The 18,191-nt window shown below is 46.9% G+C and overlaps 1 protein-coding gene across 1 annotated transcript in view; it reads left to right on the top strand.

Moving 5' to 3' along the window:
- Positions 1–18,191, top strand: part of Fbxw8 (F-box and WD repeat domain containing 8) — a 73,372-nt gene that overhangs the window by 15,872 nt on the left and 39,309 nt on the right. The window contains exons 3-5 of the mRNA XM_055605955.1: positions 10,782–10,946; positions 15,062–15,150; positions 15,413–15,449. Of these exons, the coding sequence (XP_055461930.1) occupies positions 10,782–10,946; positions 15,062–15,150; positions 15,413–15,449 (291 nt within the window). The remainder of the gene's footprint in view (positions 1–10,781; positions 10,947–15,061; positions 15,151–15,412; positions 15,450–18,191) is intronic.

Below are 18,191 nucleotides of genomic sequence, written 5' to 3'. Positions count from 1 at the left end.
CATATTGAGAAGATTACTAATTTTAGAATTACAAAATTGTTTGGTTTCTATGAGAAAACTAAGTGTTGTTATATTGCAACATGAATACTTCTGAAGAGGGATCCTTTCTGGTATTTACCAACCTCCCTCCCCCTGAGACAGAGTTTCTTCCTGGCTTGGACTCAAACTCAAGAGATCTGCCTGCCTCCTGAGTGATGGGATAAAAGGCGTGCGCTACCATGTCCAATTCCAGCATTGTTTTTAGTTTTCTAGATTGATTTATTCTGTGTGTGTGAGTGTCCTGGCTGCATGCTTCCACATGCACCACTTGCATGTTTGGCACCTGCAGAGATCAGAGTTATCAAATTTCCTGAAACTGGACTACAGATGGTTGTGAGCTATCATGTGTGCACTTGGGACAGAGACCAGGTCCTCTTCAAGACCAACTACTGCTTCCAATTGCTGAGCCATCTCTCTAGCCCCCTCCAACATTCTTTTTAAAAATTTGAAAGTAATTATAAATCCACAGGAAGCTTCAGACAGGCATGCAGGCAGGTGGTGTGTGTCTTTGTACCTGTTTCTTCCTTTGATGATACCTCATGTGCCCAGCAGCCATGGCATCAAAAACACTGATGTCCATCCACTCTGTGGTGCCTGCTCAGGTTCCACTGGTTTTCTATGCGCCGATCTGTCTATTTAACTCTGTCCTGTCTTATCGTAGATAGAGATCTGTGTGCTCACCACCACTGTCAACAGCATAGGTATCTCTTGGACCCTTCATGACTACCACCCTCATCTGTGTCTCCTGTAGTCCAGGCAGCCTCAGGTAGCCTTTGGTCAAAGAAATATGTGTTGTAACTATGTATATTTCTTAGTGTGTAGTTTTAGGAGAGCTGCATATGCAGGAATGTCACCATTTTCAAGTAAAGGGCAGGAGGTTGCACATGGAGATCTAAAACATGGTGGTGCATACCTGTAACCCCAGCACTCAGGAGGCTGAGGCCGGAAGACTGAGTAGGTTGAAGACCAGACTGGGCTACATAGTAAGACTCGGTCTTAAAACTGTCAAAGAAAAGGGGGCTGCATCAGTGACCCGATGCAGAGTGTGGTACAACCAGTGAACAATAAGCAGGCAGGACCAAAACAAGTAATTCTAGAGCAGAAGCCCAGGCTGTCAAGAGTCAGGCTGTCAGTTTTTATGGACATGTAATGCCATGAACTGGCCAGATGTCCACCTCAGGAAGCTAACATTGGCTTGTTAAAAGAGCAGCTCTGATTTTGAAGTCTCTGCAAGTCACAGATCCATTTTCAAGTAAGGCAGTGCTGACTCTCACGCCATGATGCTATGGGCTTTAGTTCCCAGCAGCTCTTCAGTCTGACCTTCCATGTGGTTGTCAGATCCATCAGGGCCTTATGGAAGGGTCTTTGTGCATAAGCACCCTCAGGAGCCACTCTAATCCCCAGCCTCTGTGGCTGTCTTCTTTACACGGGTTTAGAGAAAAGCAGAGCCACTGTAGGAGGGTCCTGAATCATAAGAAACAGTCGGTGGACTGAGCAGTGGCTACTGGAAGGCCTTTATACTGTTGGCCGTATCATCATGTAGGAAATCTTTACAATTGAAACATTAGAAAGAGAATATAGAAGACAGGAGAATAAGAAAGGCAGAGCCTCCTGGCACAGCACACATCAGGACTGTAGGGTTCATAAAAACAAAAGCAGTTCTTTCCCTCTTTTTTTTTAAATTGGATTTTTAAGAAGTTGAGCTCACCTCTTCCTCACTTTTCAGAGGGTTTGCTTAGGGCCTGTTCCTGACAGCAGGTGTTGAAGTGAACAGCGTCTGTGGAGAACTTGCTTTGTAGAGGTGTCAGTCCTCTGCAGTGAGTGCCTTATAGCAGAGTAAGATGGAGTTGAGTGCAGAGAAGGGGCCTTTGCAGTGAAGACTAGACAGAGGTGTAGTGAGAATTTTAGTTTCTTTAAAAACACAGAAATGTTATGTAGATATGTTTTTGTTTTAATCCCAAGTGTGGGATGTGCGGCTGCTTCAGATTGTCCAGAGCAGCAGACTCTATGATTTGCCTCATGCTCTGACAGGGGCATGATTTTTGCCAGCTACAGATAGTTTCTGCAGTGTATGACGTTTGGAAATCTGGGGACTTTTGAGAGGGAATGTAAGTGCAAGAGCCCTGAGAGGGACCCTGGTGGCAGCGGTGGCTGCTGTGGTAGCTGCTGCTGCTGCTGCTGCTCATGCTCATGCTCATGCTGGTTGCTCCTGGTTGCAGTTTGTTAAGTGGTTTCACACAAAGAGATGTAGAAGAAATTGGATATCCTGGTTGTGAAGATCAACCCTGCCCCAACGAACTCAATGCCATTTTTAACAGGATGTAGGCTTAACAATATCAACACCCCCTTTCCCTCTGAATTTTCTTTCTCTCCTACCTAGTGTTGGGGGTTTGGAAGGGGAGTGAAGGGTGTTAGATAAAAGAACCCAATAAAGCAGCCTAAAGTCCAGTCACAGGGAATGAGGAAGCCATGCAGAAGTCCGGAGGCAAGTGCAGCTGAGGCTGTCCTGCAGAGCATCTCCCATGGATGAGGAGTGGCAGCAAGGTCAAAATGGCTGGGCTGTGGTGTACCTACAGTGGCCAACTGAATGTCTTCCTGTTCCAAACTCATCACTGGGTCCTTGTACCTGTGTTCATGGTAAGAGGCCTTTGCAGATGGGGCTCAACAAGGATCCTGAAGAAAGAAAGTGGCAATGGGGTTCCAGGAGAGGGATGGGCTAGTGCAGCTAAAAGTTGGGAGCTCAGCTGGAGAGGAAAGGACAGGATGATTTGATGAGAGTTATACAGTAGAGTCAGGATTGCCTGTGGGCTGGATGAGGAAGAGAAGGAATGGTTAGTTAGGATGTCTGGGAGCATGAATGACATTTCCTGAGGAGCAAGTTTGGGGATGACCAGGGTGAGGCTGTGGTTGAGTCTCCAGTTGAACCCTGGGTGCTCTCAACACATCAGCAGTATTAGTAAGCAGAGAAACCAAAAGAGAAAGGACATGGGGGAAAAGAGTATCAGGAGGGTGCCCGAGATGACATTGATGAGGAGATGCGGGCTTATCTGTGAGTCAGGAAGGACACAGAGTTTCAGTTGCCTTTCTTGTCACTGTCACAAAATGCCTGACAAGCAGCTCAGAGAGAAAGGATTGGCTTTGGCTCAGAGCTTGAGTGTACATACTCTCGTTGCAGAGAGCATACGGTTGAAGGTGGCTCCATGGCAGCAGGAGCAAAGAGGGCCAGAAGTGAGCTGGACTGTAAACCCCAAGGCTCCTCCCACTTCTAGCTATACCCCACCTCCCAAAAGTTCTTAATCTCCCCAAACAGCTGCTCCCTGCCAGCTGGGGACACATATCCTAAAACCATTCCTGGCACCAAGGCATGAAGGCTTTCAGTGCAGCAGAAGGGACAAGGTATAAGTGCTGCTGTTTGTCATGTGGGTTAGGACTCAAAAATGACCACAGGCATTGGCCCTCTTGAGGGGCAGAACTCCTAGTTCAAGAGCACATAGGAAGGTAGCTGAGATAAGGAGTGCATAGGTGCTTTCTGCTCTGCGGTGTGCCCTTCCCAGGTGGACCTGTGGAGAAAGCCGTGCTCCACATCTACTGGTAAGCTCAATCCAGGAAGAGCTAATAAAGCCAACTTTTTGAGCCAAAGGCTTTTTTCTCAATGTGGTAATTCACACTGGCACTATAAAACAAAATGCTGGAGCCACTTTTATTAGTGAGTTCTTGCAGCTGAGGCTCGCTCAGTGGGGCTTTGAGCTGGGGAGTCCAGTTCTGTGCTATTAAAGACCATTAGGCGTTTGGAAAATTCAGGCTTGTAAACTTGCTGGGTTGTGATATAAGAAATCAAAACCATTAAAAAGACTTTCCTTTGGTGGGACCCTTTCAGATTCTCTTGTGAAAGTTTAACTGCATCCTTCTGTTTCCTGAGTTAAATCCTTAAAGGCTGTCTCACTTTCTTTAAAAAGAAAGAAGCTCTTGTTTTGTAGTTTCCTGATGCCTCTGTTGGTGCATATCTCTGTGTAATACCTGGTCATAAGTAGGATTGTGATCCTTGTGGAGATCATTCTTAACCCTCCCTCTTATAAGTCCTCTAAGAGGTGTGTGTGTGCACAACTAAAACTTAAATTTTATTTTGAATATTCATTTTGCAGAACACAGTCACAAAACATCCTTCTGTTCTCAGTTTCCGACTGTTACTGCCGGGTGGACTTGAAAGTGTTACCGAATATAGCTTGGTGGTTTTCTTGGAGATGGTTATTATCTGTGATGGCTTCCAGACTCCTGCAGGTTCTTATAGCTGCTTCCGACTGTTTAATGAAACCAGTTCTCCCCTTTGCAATCTCTGGCACCTGGTTCAGATGCTCTAGAGATGTTGGGGCCTCTGGGATGAAGCAGTGTGACCTGGTTGGTGCTTTTCAAAGGTCCTTCCTCCAGGTTAGTCCAACCGCCACAGGCAGGCTAAAGCAGGCAGCACACATTTGCAGAAGGACCCAGTTTGGGTGGCTGGAGGTTGGAGCAGGGAAATTGCTGCCTCAGGTTGAGATGCAGAGCTGGGGCTGAGGTACCTGGTGTGAGGAGGTTCAAAAGCAGATGGTTGTAGGAAACATAGCCTCCTGTGCCCTTCATCTTAGAGATAACTCCAGACTGCTGAGGCCCAGAGGAGTCCCAGCAAAGGAATCTGTTGCTCAAACTAGACTTTTCTTAACTCATTTCACTGTGGGATTTATCCTCAGAAGGTTGCCAACACTCCAAGAAGCCAGCAGCTGTCAAACATGCTTTGCGCTGCTGCCTATGTCTATAGAATCTCTGAGACATTCTTCATACTGTGTTCAGTAGTTGTATTACAGGGTTTTCATAAGTTTTAGAGGTTTTTTTTTTTTTTTTTTTTTTGCCAAAAAATGGTTATGAATTCTAAGGGTCAAAGCTCATACCCTGTGCCAAGCTAGTACTTTGTCCTTGGAGAACATGTGTTACTTCTTGTCTTAACCACAGTAGACCCTGAATTCTAGTGGCCTAGAAGGCAAGCGCCTTTTGCTCTGCGGTTGAGTGTGCAGCTCAGCCACAGATGACTCTGTTCCCTTCTCCCTTGTGCTCAGCCTCATTCTGGCACAGATAGATGAACAGACACTGCTTGGGTAGAGTCATGGGTAGGCTCAGCTGTGGACCAAACAAACCAAAGATAAAACCACAGTGTTCTGTGTTGTAAAAACTGGAGTCGCCACTTTACTGAGTTGTTTTCCTGGTCTTTATGTTCTGACCATGTGTGCTCAGATGAGGGTTTATCTGGGCCCTGTGGCTGAGGTAGAGGAGTGTGGCCTCAGTGTGGTTAAGTGGACTTGTGACTGATGGTGTGGCTGTGCCAGGATGGACTATGTAATGGACTTGTGTCAGTCGTAGGCTAGGGTCCATGGTTTATCTTTAGCCCTGTCTTGGCGAGCTCCTGCATTTCATTCTCCCCTTTTAAAAACAAGACACAAAGACTGAGAAATGTGATGGATGTGAGGAATAGCTGTTTAGGTGGGCATGTGGAGGCCAACCTTGGTCATGTCTCAGGTGCTATCTACTTTGTGTATCTCTTCCCTTCCCTTTTCCTTCTCCTCCCCAACCTTGTAGGTGTTAGAACTAAACCTGGGTCCTCTGGAAGGAAGGGCAGCCAGTGCTCTTAACAGCTGAGCTGTCTCTTTTAACCCTACCCTTTGGAATTTTATAAAAATTGAATTCTAGTTCATGTTTTGAAAGACCTTAAAGAATGGTGAATACTAATTTGAAGTTCCTGGTGGAAAAATGGGAAAGAACGTTGAGAGATTCATAGTAGTTGGAATTTTAAGAATTTTAAGTAGGTGGCATGAGTGTGAAGCTGTCCATAAAAAAAAATTGTCTGCTTTTAACATTTAGTAAATTGAACTGCTCTGGAGGCTTGAGCACATTGACCCTGAGAAAGCACAGTCTAAGGGCTGGGCTGCTGCTTGGGGTAGAAACCAGCCTACTTACTACATATGTGCCCAATGCCAGTTATCGGTACCATGAACAGTAGCAAAGCCTCCATCTCAGGATCCTGACACCCCATGGCACCTGACAGCCCATGGGTTGGGGGACTCTTGTGTTTTGCCTACCTAGGCAAAGAGGGTAGTCTAGAGTCACAAATATTAGGTAGCATTCTGAGAGGTAGCTATGGAAACCAGTCATGTGACAGTGGCTGGACTGAAGGAAGAGAAAGGACAGAGCTTAGTCCAGTCAAAGAATGATGAGTATGGTGAGGACTGCAGGGTGGGTAGGCGAGTGGGGAACTGGTGTCCTCAAAAGGGGCAACCAAGGTGGTTTAGCAGGGTGGAAGGAAGCACACTCAAGCAGGCCCCTGTTGAGAGAGATAGCTCAGCACCGAAGGGAGTGCTCAAGACTGCCCAAACCCCCACCAGCCAAGGATGCTGGGGTGCCTTCTTGAAGTGGGATGTGCCTAATTGATCTACACAGCACCTCTTGGTTCTCAGCTTGAGCCCATGTCACTGGCTCAGAAGAGTGACAGGTGCTGTGCAACTTCTTTGTCATTTGGCCTGACTTTTTGCTGTGGATCCCACATGCTTGTGCCTGTAAGGAAGTGACTGCTGTGACATGTCCATTCACAGCAGATGTGGTGAAGCTGAGCTGCCGGCTGCACCAGTGTTTTCCTGGTCAGTGGTGCTTGGCTTGCTTTGGGCTAAGATAGGCTCAGCTCACAGATGTCAACCACCTTTGACTTTGTAAGTTTTAGCTTCTTTTTGATTGTTCATGTATTTGGGGGACTGGGGTTCACTATGTAGCCCTGGCTGTCCTGGAGCTATAGATCAGGCTAGCCTTGAACTCACAGAGATCCACCTGCCTCTGCCTCCTGAGGGCCACTATACCCAGCTTGAGAGTCTTTTAGATTTATTTTTTATTTTATGTGCATGAGTATTTGCCTGCATGCATGTATGTACACCACTTGTGTGCCTGGTGCCCATGGAGTTCAGAAGACAGTGTTGGATCTCTTAGAGCTAGAGTTAGAAACAGTTGTGAGCTACTGTGTGGGTGCTGGGAATTGAACCCAGGTCCCCTGCAAGAGCAGCCAGTGCTCTTACTTGCCAAGTCATCTCTCCAGTCTTCTTAGTTTTTGTCCATCTACTCCTTCATTATTGCCTTGGATTAAACATTTTCTAATGTGCCATTTTATTAATAGTTTTCAGTTACTTTGTCATATGATTATATCACTATTATTATTTGTGATGCTTTGGAGCAAGGTCTCACTGCAGAGCAGGCTGTCTGGAACATGCAGAGATTCTTCTGCCTCTGCCTCCAGTGCTGGGATCGCAGGAGTGCTCCACCAACCCTGCCTTCATTTCTCTTGCTGCTGCCCAGGTTACAGTGCACCATAATTCAGTCACTTCAGATCTCTGCTCCTGTCCCTGGTATTTGCAGATTTTGTGCATTTGGCCATTGGTGCCCCCGGGTTTCTGAGACCTTTTTCCTTTCTTCCCTAGAGTGGATGATCTCACCCTACTGGCTGGTCCTCTGCCTGCTCAGATTTGCCAGGGAGCCCTCTAGTGACTGTTGCTACAGTTAGTCTGCTTTCAGCTCTGCCTCCTTGCTCCTCTTCAGTTACTTTTTGTTGATGTTCCTGTGAGCTCCTGACTCGGCATCTTCCTGAGCTGGCTGTCCCAGTGTCTTAAAGCTTCTGTCTTGCCTTGTGCTAGAGTCTTCTGTGATGTATGCTTGTGTTTCATACTTGATTCTGCTTTGTTTACAATGGCGTTTAGTGGCTCTGTGGCAGAGCCTATGCTTAAACATCACATTTGAAATAGTTGCTCCTGTCCCCATAGAAGGAGTAGGTGGGCTAACTATTGTCTGTATGCTGCTGTGGCCACTGAAGTCTCACTAGGCTAGTAATTTGAGTAGAGACTTCTTAACTGCCATGAGCCAGTAACCCTCCAGCCTCTGTTGAGGGCCCATTGTGTGTTGGGACACACCTTCCCATCCCAGAAGGTCACAGCTCTGCCTGCCTTACACCTTCATGCTGATACAGAGGTTCAAGGCCAGCTGAAATCTAAAAGTCAGAGTTTTCTTAGATTTTTTTCTCCCTAAGTGCCCAGCACAACCCATGCATGTGGCTTCTTGAGCTGTTTGGTTGGCATCTTGTCAGTCCTAACAACAGAGCAAGTGGCTGCAGTATTAACACAACTCTTTCTCCTTCAAGATAAGGGCTTGAAAAACAAGAAACAAAGAAAGATAAGAGCTTGCTATGTTGTTTTGGCAGGCCCTAACTCACTGTATAGCCCAGGCTAGCCTTGAGCTTACAGCAGTCTGCTGTAGCCTCCTGAGTGCTGGGAGTATGGGTGTGAGCTGGGCTGGCAGTGTTAAACTTATTTAATACTCAGGGCTTGGAACAGCTTCCCTGCGGGTAAGAGACAGCAGATAAAGCTTCTGCTTTCCAGCAGTCTGCTAGACAGGTCAGCTGCTGCCAGCTCTTTAGGAGTTAGGTTTGGTGAGCTCGAAGCCTGTCTGTCCTGCCCCATGCTTCCACCCCCAGTGTTGCTGGCTGGTGTAGCTGTTATGAATGTCTAGGAGATGGAGGAAGAGATAACACAGGTTCATTGGCTACTGCCTCACAGCTCTTAACAAGTCCAGCATTTCTTTTTCTTTGTTTTTAAAGGCAGGCTCTCACAGTGTGGTTCTGGCTAGCCTGGAACTCACTGTGTAGACCAGCCTGGTCTTGAACTCACATATAACTGCCTGCCTCTTGTGGACCCCAGTAGGGATACAAAGCATGTACCACCACACCATACCTTCATCCTTTTTAAAATTTTTATTTTACTTATTTATTTATTGAGTACTTGGTCCTTAAAAGGTTTCAAACTTCTCATTACTTACCAAGGTACTTAAAAAGTTAAAAAAAAAATTCTGTTGATGCATGTTTAAGTGTGGGTGCATGCAAGGTGTCAGCCCTCACCTTCCACCTCAAGACAGGGGCTTTCTCTTTTTAAATAACTTAATTATTTTGTGTATGGTGTGTGCATGTGGTGTGCATATTTGCATAGTGTGGGTAACATGTGTGTGTATAGTAAGGTGTGTGTATGCTATGGGTGTGTGTATGCTGTGGGTGTGTGTATGCTGTACGTGTGTGTATGGTGAGCATGTGTATGTGGTGAGTATGTGTGTGCGCTGTACATGTGTGTATGGTGAGCATGTGTGTGTGGTGAGCATGTGTGTATGGTGTATATGGTATGTGTGGTGTTTGTGTGTATGGTAAGCATGTGTATGGCATGCATGTGTGTATGGTTTGTGTATTTGTATGGTGTTTGTATGGTATGTGTGTATAGTGTGTACATGTCCCAGTAAGTGTGAATAGAGGTCAGAGGACAATTTTGTAGAGTCAGTTCTCTTACCTTGTGGGTCCTAGGGATCAAACTCAAGTTGTCAGCATGTGCAGTAAGCACTAATGAGCCTTCTCACTGGCCTAGGGACAAGGTCTCTGTTCCCCACTGTGTGTGTGTGCTAGCTGGCCCTCCAATGCCAGGGCCTCTCCTGTCTTTCTTTTACCTCCCACATTTCCATAGGAGGCAGGCTGCTGTGTCCAGCTTTACCTGGGCCTTGAGGATCCAGACTCAGGTCCTCATACTGATACATCTGACTCACTGACCTATCATCTCCTTTGCACTCCCCTCCCCACAGCACTCACACATGCTAAGTACTCTACCACTGAGCTACAGTCCCAGCCCGACCAGGAAGCACTCTACCCCTGAGCTACAGCCTCAGCCCGACTGTCATTTTTGGTAGTGCTCTAATTGCCACCATGGAGGAGCAGATTTTGAGACATCTTCACACCCCCATCCCAGCTGGTCCCCCTCAGTCTGTTCTCTCACCTCCTCCTCCTCCGAAGTCTGACTGGTCCCAGGGGATTATTATCAGCATAGGATCTTGGAAGCTTCTGGCCCCCTCTGTTTGCCAGGAGTGAACTTGAGCCTCAGCATGGCAGCAACCATAGCCTCCATCGTGCATCCACAGTGCATGCTGCAGGCTGGTTATGTTGATTGGGGGGGGGGAGGGGGGGTCAGTTTCTCATTTGCCTCTGGGAGTCCATGCTTTGTGCTCTATCAGCTTTATACATTGTCCTGTGAAGAAGTAAGCTTGTACCCCTAATAAGGCTAGGAAACAACATTCTGGATACTGTTGGGATTTGAGATTTGTGCCAGATGGAGCACTCATTTCTCCATCATCTACTGTGTCTTGTTCAGCAGCTCAAGTGTTGTATTGATACTATTACTAGTCTTTAATCTATACATTTGAGTTCTCCATGAAGCAAAAGTTTGAATTTTATACTGTCAGAAATTTAGTTTACTAAAGCTTTCCACAGTGCAGGCACCCAGACTCCTGCTCTGTAAGATGGTCATGCAAATGCTGTCCATAGACGCTTCTGGAAAGCTCTATGTGCTTATATGGTTATGAGTACAAGTTTGTTTAGTATTTTGTGTATTGGTGCTTTTTTTTCTCTTTCATTTGTTAGATGATAGTTTATCACGCCATCTAAAATGTGACGTTACATAGTGGTATAACAGTTTTGAAGTCTTGAAAGATAAAACTAGAAACATTTGCTCGTATTTTTTCCACCTCAGAGTGTTTTGTTAATGAGATGTTTTATGCTGCCATAAGCCTGGGGCTGTGATATAGGTGTTGATTGATTTTGGATGGCAAGGCCTCTCTAATTGCAGATCTTGACATTTGCGTCACTTGTGCTGTTGTAGGTGAGCAAGACATGGAAGGTGATTGCTGAGGACGAGGTGCTGTGGTACCGGCTGTGCCAACAGGAGGGGTACCTTTCCCAGAACAGAATCTCTGACTACTCCTGCTGGAAGCTCATCTTGCAAGAGTGCCTCGCCAAGGAACACATGATAAGAACCAACTGGAAGGTAGGTAGTGGCGGGTAGCATCCCCTGAGGCAGGACCGTCTGCAGTTGTTGCCCAAGGCTCATTCCCAGAGTGGAAGGAGCAGGCATGCGGAGCAGCCCCAGCCCCTGTGGACTCTGCTGACTTCAGCGTCAGCCTTAGAGTTGCCCTTCCCTCAGCCTTGGGCCTAGGGCTTCCTCCTGCAGTGCAGGAAAGGGGCTGGGGTGGTCTGTCTGACACCCTTTTCCTGACTGGTTAGGGACACCGGAATCTTGCTCTGTGCCCCCACCTTTTCTCTTTCCTCACCTCCAAGAGGGCTAACAGGGCAGAGTGCTATGCACACAGGTGTAGGCCTGGAGGCCACTGTAGAGCTGCTGCTGGAGAAGTGGTGCTGAGTGCTGTTTGCTCTTTCCTCACGTAACCCTTGGCTTGTCGCCCTGGCATTTATCACTTTGAGACTCTACAGAAATATTAGATCACAGCTAAGCATTTGCCGAGAAGCGTTTCTGGGGGAGCAAGCTGTCAAGAATTGAGTTCCAGGTCTGTGTGAGGCGCAGCAGGATAGTACATGGCCAAGCTATTTTCCCTCTCAGGCAGCTGGGAGTTCAGCCATTGGAGATGGGGCAGAGCTCAGCCGTTCCCTCACTTACAGGTTGATCTGAATAGACTTTGAGACAAGAAAGCCTTGTCATGATTGGTGCTGATGTCTTGCTTGTGTGCATGTGTGTCCCTAGTCACCCTGTAACCTGATTAATGACCAGTGCACTGAGTCTGTAACATCAGTGAGCAAGCAGCGCTTACCCCTCAGGGATGGCCAGTTTCATTACTGGTGATGTGGGATCTGCTTACTCTTCATAGGATGCCAAGCAGCACCCCAGGATCCCCACTAGATGCCAAATACACCCTGCAAGATGTCTTCCGGCATTACCAGGTGTTCCCTGGTGGCAAAATTGCACCTAGTTAAGGACTAGTCATCACTGGAGAATTGGCAGTCTTCCTTAGTTCATTAAGACAGCACCCTCTTAGTCAGATCTGGTGACCCCATGATGTCTGCATCCACAGAAGGTAAGCGGAAATAGGCTTGTTTGGAGCCTGGGCACCTGATTAAGCCCTCTGATGGACAGGCAGAGTGATCTGTTGAACAAGGCTGCTCAGCCGAGCCAGGGGCTGGCCACACAGTCCACAGTCCACCTGAAGGCAGAGGGAAGGGAGACTTAGGGAGCCGGCTTCCCTACCTTTCTGTCTATAGAGGAGGGAACCAGGAGGGTGAGGTTGTCCCTGGCTTTGAATCTGGAGATGCCAGAGTTGAGGGAAAACAACTGCTCTGTTTGTGCTACTTCTGTGGGGCGTGGTGTGTGTGCATGTGCGTGAGTTGGGGATGGGTCAAGGGGACAAGAGCAGGATGTCCTCACTCAGGCCAGAGGCTGAAGAACTGAAGAGCATTTGTCATCCTGTAATGGTTTACAAAGAAGATGTTATGTTACCCCATGTCTGTTCACAGTATTTCTCTAGTAAGCACAAACCCAACAGAAGTGCTTAGTGTGTAGTTGTCTATCATGTGCTATCATGTGATCTTGTAGATGGGCGGCAATGTGTGAGGGGCTTCTGCTATCCGGGGCCCACCTCCCAGAACTGTAACCAGTGAGGACCACTTGGGTGAGATTTAAGTAATGGATCTTTTACTAACCTACAGTTCTAGAAGGGACTGTCATCAGCACATGCAAAGGCGTCATGGCAGGTGTGACACCTCTGCATGCCTCCATTCTTATTGGGTGGCTGGAGCAGCACTGTTCCCAGCCCTGTGGCTGTGGGGAAGGTGGCCCTGGGGATGGCCTGATGTGGAGCCTGCCTGTGTTCGGGGCTCTGGCCAAGCACAGATCAGTGATTCTGATTTAAGATTGATTTCAGGAAGGCTTGGGCAGGCATTTGGCTTGCTTACTCCTAAGTCAGTATCTGGAAACCCCAGAAAGGACCCCAGAGTTCTGAGGACTCTTCCTAGGGCATGACCCATGGATGCATGTTTGCCTGGACCTGCAGTTCAGAGCTGACCTGGGAATGGGTTGACAGGTGGCTAAGCTTGCCACGGTATTGTCCTTCCTGGTGTTTGCCACCCTGGCATTCTAAGATCTGTCTTGAGTGAGAATAACCAGCATGGCTTGTAGCCTAGGGTGGGAAGACAGCTACTTCACTGAACTCCGTGAGTGCTGGGGTATACAGCTTTCATCTCAGGTCCTCCACTTTCTTTCAGTACCTTCCCCTCAAGAGAGCTCTTCTATTCCCTCCTCCGAATATGCCCAGGTCCTCCCTCCCAACTAGGCTTGATCTGACAGCGCTGAATGTCTTCTGCCCCTGGGCTGTAGACTGGCCTGATGACTAAGTTAGGATCATGCAAATTCTCTTGCCTAATTTCAGTGACATAGCTGTTTAATGACTTGATTTTAATGTAATTGATGCCATCATCTTCTTCCCAACAGCAACTTGGTCTGGGACTTAGGCACCCTAGTGTGAATCCTTGGACCAGGCCAGCAGAACTGACAGTTCAGATCCTGTAGTATTCTTGAGCACTTCTATTTATGCTTACTTTGGAGCTCACTGTCGTTCTGTGTTCTCCCTACACAGAGACACTTAATATCCCTTCAAATTTTCTTCATTTCTATTTTTAAAATAATTGATATGTTTTCTGAATTAACAACAAATGACCTGTACAGTCTGGAGAGTGGTGTATGATAGCTATACTTTTGATGTTGAATGAATAAATGTATTAAGTGTATAGCAAGTAATAGAGGAATAAATAGTGGTTAGAGAGAAGCAGCAGATAGCAGGACATCAAGCCAGGTGCTCATCTAGCAGAGATGACTGGAGTAGCCCGATGGAAAAAGCAAATAAAGGCAATGACATCAAATTGTGCATAAAATGTCAGGCAGAAATGGCCTGGGAAATTGAGGCAGTCCTCTGGGATTCCTGGGGGAATGCTGTCTGCATGGGTGAGCTTTCCATCAGAGTGCTGGCCCAGAATGAGCTTCCAGCTTCTCTTTTCCAGGGTTTTTTTATGCCATAGGAAAATCAGCTATGTGACCTTTGTAGAAGAGGTTTGCTAGATAGCAATTGGTAACTCCTTGGAACTCAAGGATGAAAGGTTGGTTTGTTTTTATTTTTTTGAGACAAGGTCTATTACATGTCATCCTGGCTGTCCTAGAACTTGGAATGCAGACCAGGCTAGCCTCGAACTCCCAGAGAGCCACTTGTCCCTGCCTCCCAAGTGCTGAGGTTAAAGTTATGCAACACCATACCTGGCTTAAGGATGAGTTTTCTTTCTTTCTTTCTTTCTTTCTTTCTTTCTTTCTTTCTTTCTTTCTTTCTTTCTCTCTCTCTCTCTCTCTCTCTCTCTCTCTTTCTTTCTTTCTTTCTTTTCTAGTTTTTTAAATGCCCTAGCTACTTGCTGTTTTTTCCTCTCCCCAAAAGGGAGCCAGGGCCATGCTTGAGTCTAAAATGGAGAGGCAGCTTCTCCATTTTCTGAGTTCAAACAGCACCTGACAGTTTACCAATATAAAGTACGTTTCAGTGATCATGAGAAATAGCTCAGAAGTCACACAAGGGCACACAGCTGGAACCTGCTTCCTCCCACCTTCTCAGCATCCCACCTACTGTTCCCAAGGAACAACCCAACTTTAGGGTAAGACCATTTTCTTGAGAATTCTGACGCTTACTCAGAATGGCATTTTCTCTGCCCTTCCCCTGTCTATGTCTGCTGTGACAGTTTTAATTTCTTCTGGGAGTTCTTTTATATATCCTCTAAGTGCTCTCTCCTGACCTGCTTAATGTGTTTGATGCACTGCTTCAGGCCCTGTCATGTGCAAGGACACTTAACTGTATGTATACACACTTCTTCCTACCTAGTGACTTTCTGGGGACAGGCCAGCATTTCATGTTCTCTGCTCCATGAAGTGCCTCTGGTCTAGAGGCTAATCTGGGCAGACTCACCATACATGGTACTGCTGTTTTATCCTTCTGAATGCCCAGTGAGTTGAGTGTGATCCACAACACAGAAAATGGCTCCCCCATGTATGTGAGAGCAGAGCACATTATTAGGGGATACCCCAAGAATAGTATAAACCACATCCCCCCTTTCCTCACACAGAATCGCAAAGGTGCCGTGAGCGAGCTGGAGCACATTCCCGATGCTGTTTTGTGTGACGTGCGCTCTCATGATGGCGTTGTCATCGCAGGGTAAGCAAAGTCATGTACCTTTGTGTTCACTCAGTCTTTATCTTCATCCCCTGCCCTCTGCCTGACCACCTCAGCTTCAGCTGCACAGTTGGGAGCTGTGGGGAGCAGGTCTGTGCTTGTTTGTCTCGGTGTCCGTGAAGACAGAGAGGTGGAGTGGGGGCAGTTAGTGTTGGCACACACAGACCCCCACTTCACTCTCCAGTTTGCAGCCTTCACTCCCAGCAAGGCACTGGCCACGAGCTCTTCTTTTCCTCACCTGCAGCCAGGCATTTGTGAGTCTCCTGGCTGAGAAGTTCAAAGTAAGTTTCTGTGATCCTTCAGCTGCTGTTCTGGAACCCACCATGAGGAATTCTTCATGGCTGTTACTATGGAGATCTGAAAATGTGTTTCTTTATTGTACAATAAGATCAACTTCGTTTTAGGGTTAGGATATCTCTTGAACTAATATCTCAAAACATCAATTTTATATACTTTTGTTGTGTGAGGCTATGTGCCAGAAAGCAAGGTTGGAGTCCCTGAGCTTCAGGCCTGTTGGCTTTGTGAGAGCTGCCTCAGGGCTGCTGCCTAGAAGAAACCGGAAATAAGCACCCACCTTGGACTACACAGCCAATAGTCACTAGCCTTTCCTTTAACTTTTCTCTCCTTTAGTATTCCTCAGTAAGCACCACATGAAGGCCAGCAAGATGGCTCAGAGGGTCAAAGTACTGCCACCAGATCTGACTATACCCAAGTGTGACCCTGAACCCACATTTATTGTATGTTAGTGGAAGGAGAGAACCAATTTCTGCAGGTTGTTGTCTGACCTCCATATGTGCCATGGCACCCCAGATGAATGGGGCTAAATGAAATGTTAAAAAAAAAAAAAAAAAGTTAAAGCACGTTTGAATTGAAATTCCAAATAGATTACTAAGTATTTTATGGCAAGCTCTCCCATTTAAAAAAAAAAAAATTGTTTTTTTTTTTTTTGTTTTGTTTTGTTTTTTTTCTTACACTTTATCTATTTACTTGTTTTTGTGTGTATATATGGGTGCTTGAGTGCCATAGTACGTGTGTACAGGTCAGAAGACAACTTGCAGTATTTGTTTCTCCTGCCATTGTATGGGTCTCAGAGATCCAACACGGGTTGTCAGGTTTGGTGGCAGACGCCCTAACCCGCTGAGTGGTCTCCCTGGTCCTTCTGTTTCAAGAGGATCTAGCCAAGAGGGCCAGCTTCCTTTAGCTTTGTTCGCTGGCCTTGCATCCTCAAGAGAGACCCCTCAGCTCTCACATCCCAGTTGGTAACCTATCCATCTGGCTGTTAGGATGCTGTCAAGCTTGCAGCTTTGTCGTGAGGTATGGTGAAGGCTTTACCTAACCACGTCTGAAGACAGGTGGTGACTGTGCAGGGACACTTTGTTCTGACTTCAAGGTTCTGCCTAAGCACATAAGGCAGTGCCGGGGTGGGGGGTTAATGCTGAGCTGGGACTAAGAATTTTGGGAAAGTAGAGATGTAGGACACTGCTTCCCCAGGTCCAGTTAGGACCATCTCTGCGTGGATCTCCAAGAGGGGACACAGGCCAGTAGCTCTGAAGGCAGCTGCCTCCTCCCCCTCCTCTCCCTGAGGATCTGCTCAGCACTAGATAGGCCACCAAAGGCCCAGCGATGCCAGTGTTCTGGGATCGATTGTGTGAAACTTGAGCTGCAGGTCAGAGAGGCTCCTCGGCTCCTCTCGGTGAGAGATGCTCCAGTTGATGGCTCAGTCTGAGACCCTGCCATCTTGCTTGTGTGCAGAACATCTTGTGTTTATCATTAAAATTTCATCTGGTGGTTACGATGCTTGTTTTCTGGGTCAGCTCTTGAATCCCTTTTCATTTGAGACAGTGGTGTTTGTGGTTACCTCATTCCCAATCAATGTTGTGTTCTCCAGGCTTTCTGCACTTGAGCATCTCCAAAGAGCCTCTTAAAGAGACAGCACTGCCTCTCCTTGCTCTCAATCATGCCAGCTTCCTTATTCTTCCTATTTCTCTTTGTTTGACAGAAGTGGAAGGTGGCTGGGCTCCTCTGTATCCAGCCTGTGAGATAAGGGTCCAGAATTCAGGCTTGTTTTCCCCACACAGTGTTCTCTGTGCACTGGTCTTGCTTTGGCTCAGGCTTCGTAGGCCCAGGCTGGCATTTTATGGTCTAAGAGTGAGGCTCTTCCTCACTCCTCTTTTCACATTAAATGAGAGTGACTGTAAAGTCACTGCCTGCTCAAGCATTTCCTGTCATGGACACACCAGCCCATTCAGCTGAGCTGGGCTGCGTGCACACATGTCTGCAAAGCTGTCCACCTTCCTTGCCTTTTTTATGTCTTGGGCATGCTGGCTTGTTACCTTTCTGATGGGCAGACTTCTGTGTAGTCTGTGATAACTCTTAACTCAAGTGCACCTGTGTCTGCCCACTCTGTCTGTTCAGTTACCTGGCCACCTCTGTTTGGAAATTGAGACATAGTAAATATACCATGATACTCACTCTTTCAAAGTATCAAGCCCAGTCAATTTTAGTAATTTGTAAGACTGTGCAACTGATACTACTAATTCTGGACCCTTGTCTACATGATACAAAGAAACCTAGTCCCCATTTGTTTGTTTTATTTTGTTTTAAGACAGGGTTTCTCTGTGTAGCCCTGGATATCCTGAAACTCTTTGTAGATCAGGCTGGCCTTGAACTCAAGAGATCCCCCTGCCTCTGTCTCACAGAGTGCTGGGACCAATGGCCTGTGCCACCACACTAAGTATCCCCCATCCCATTCTTGATGGGCCAAGTCAGCCCTGCCTCTCTCTAGGAGTTCCCTATCACTCTTGACTGAGAGCTGCCTGCCCCCCTTTCAGTGCAGGCTTCCCATGTTACTTTTCATTCCTTCCTTAGATTTACTACAAAATTCCTCAACTAGTTTCTAATTTTCCCCTTCATTCACCCAATGGGAGACAATAACTAAGTCACTTCCTGTTTTCTAGATGTTCTAAAAAGTATACTGCAGACAGCATCATAGGATGCATATGACTGGACTGTTCTGTGGCACC

Source organism: Psammomys obesus, unplaced genomic scaffold, assembly GCF_907164565.1.
Source record: "Psammomys obesus unplaced genomic scaffold, mPsaObe1.curated_primary_1811, whole genome shotgun sequence".
Classification (NCBI taxonomy): Eukaryota; Metazoa; Chordata; class Mammalia; order Rodentia; family Muridae; genus Psammomys; species Psammomys obesus.
This window is presented reverse-complemented; position numbering and strand designations above follow the sequence as displayed.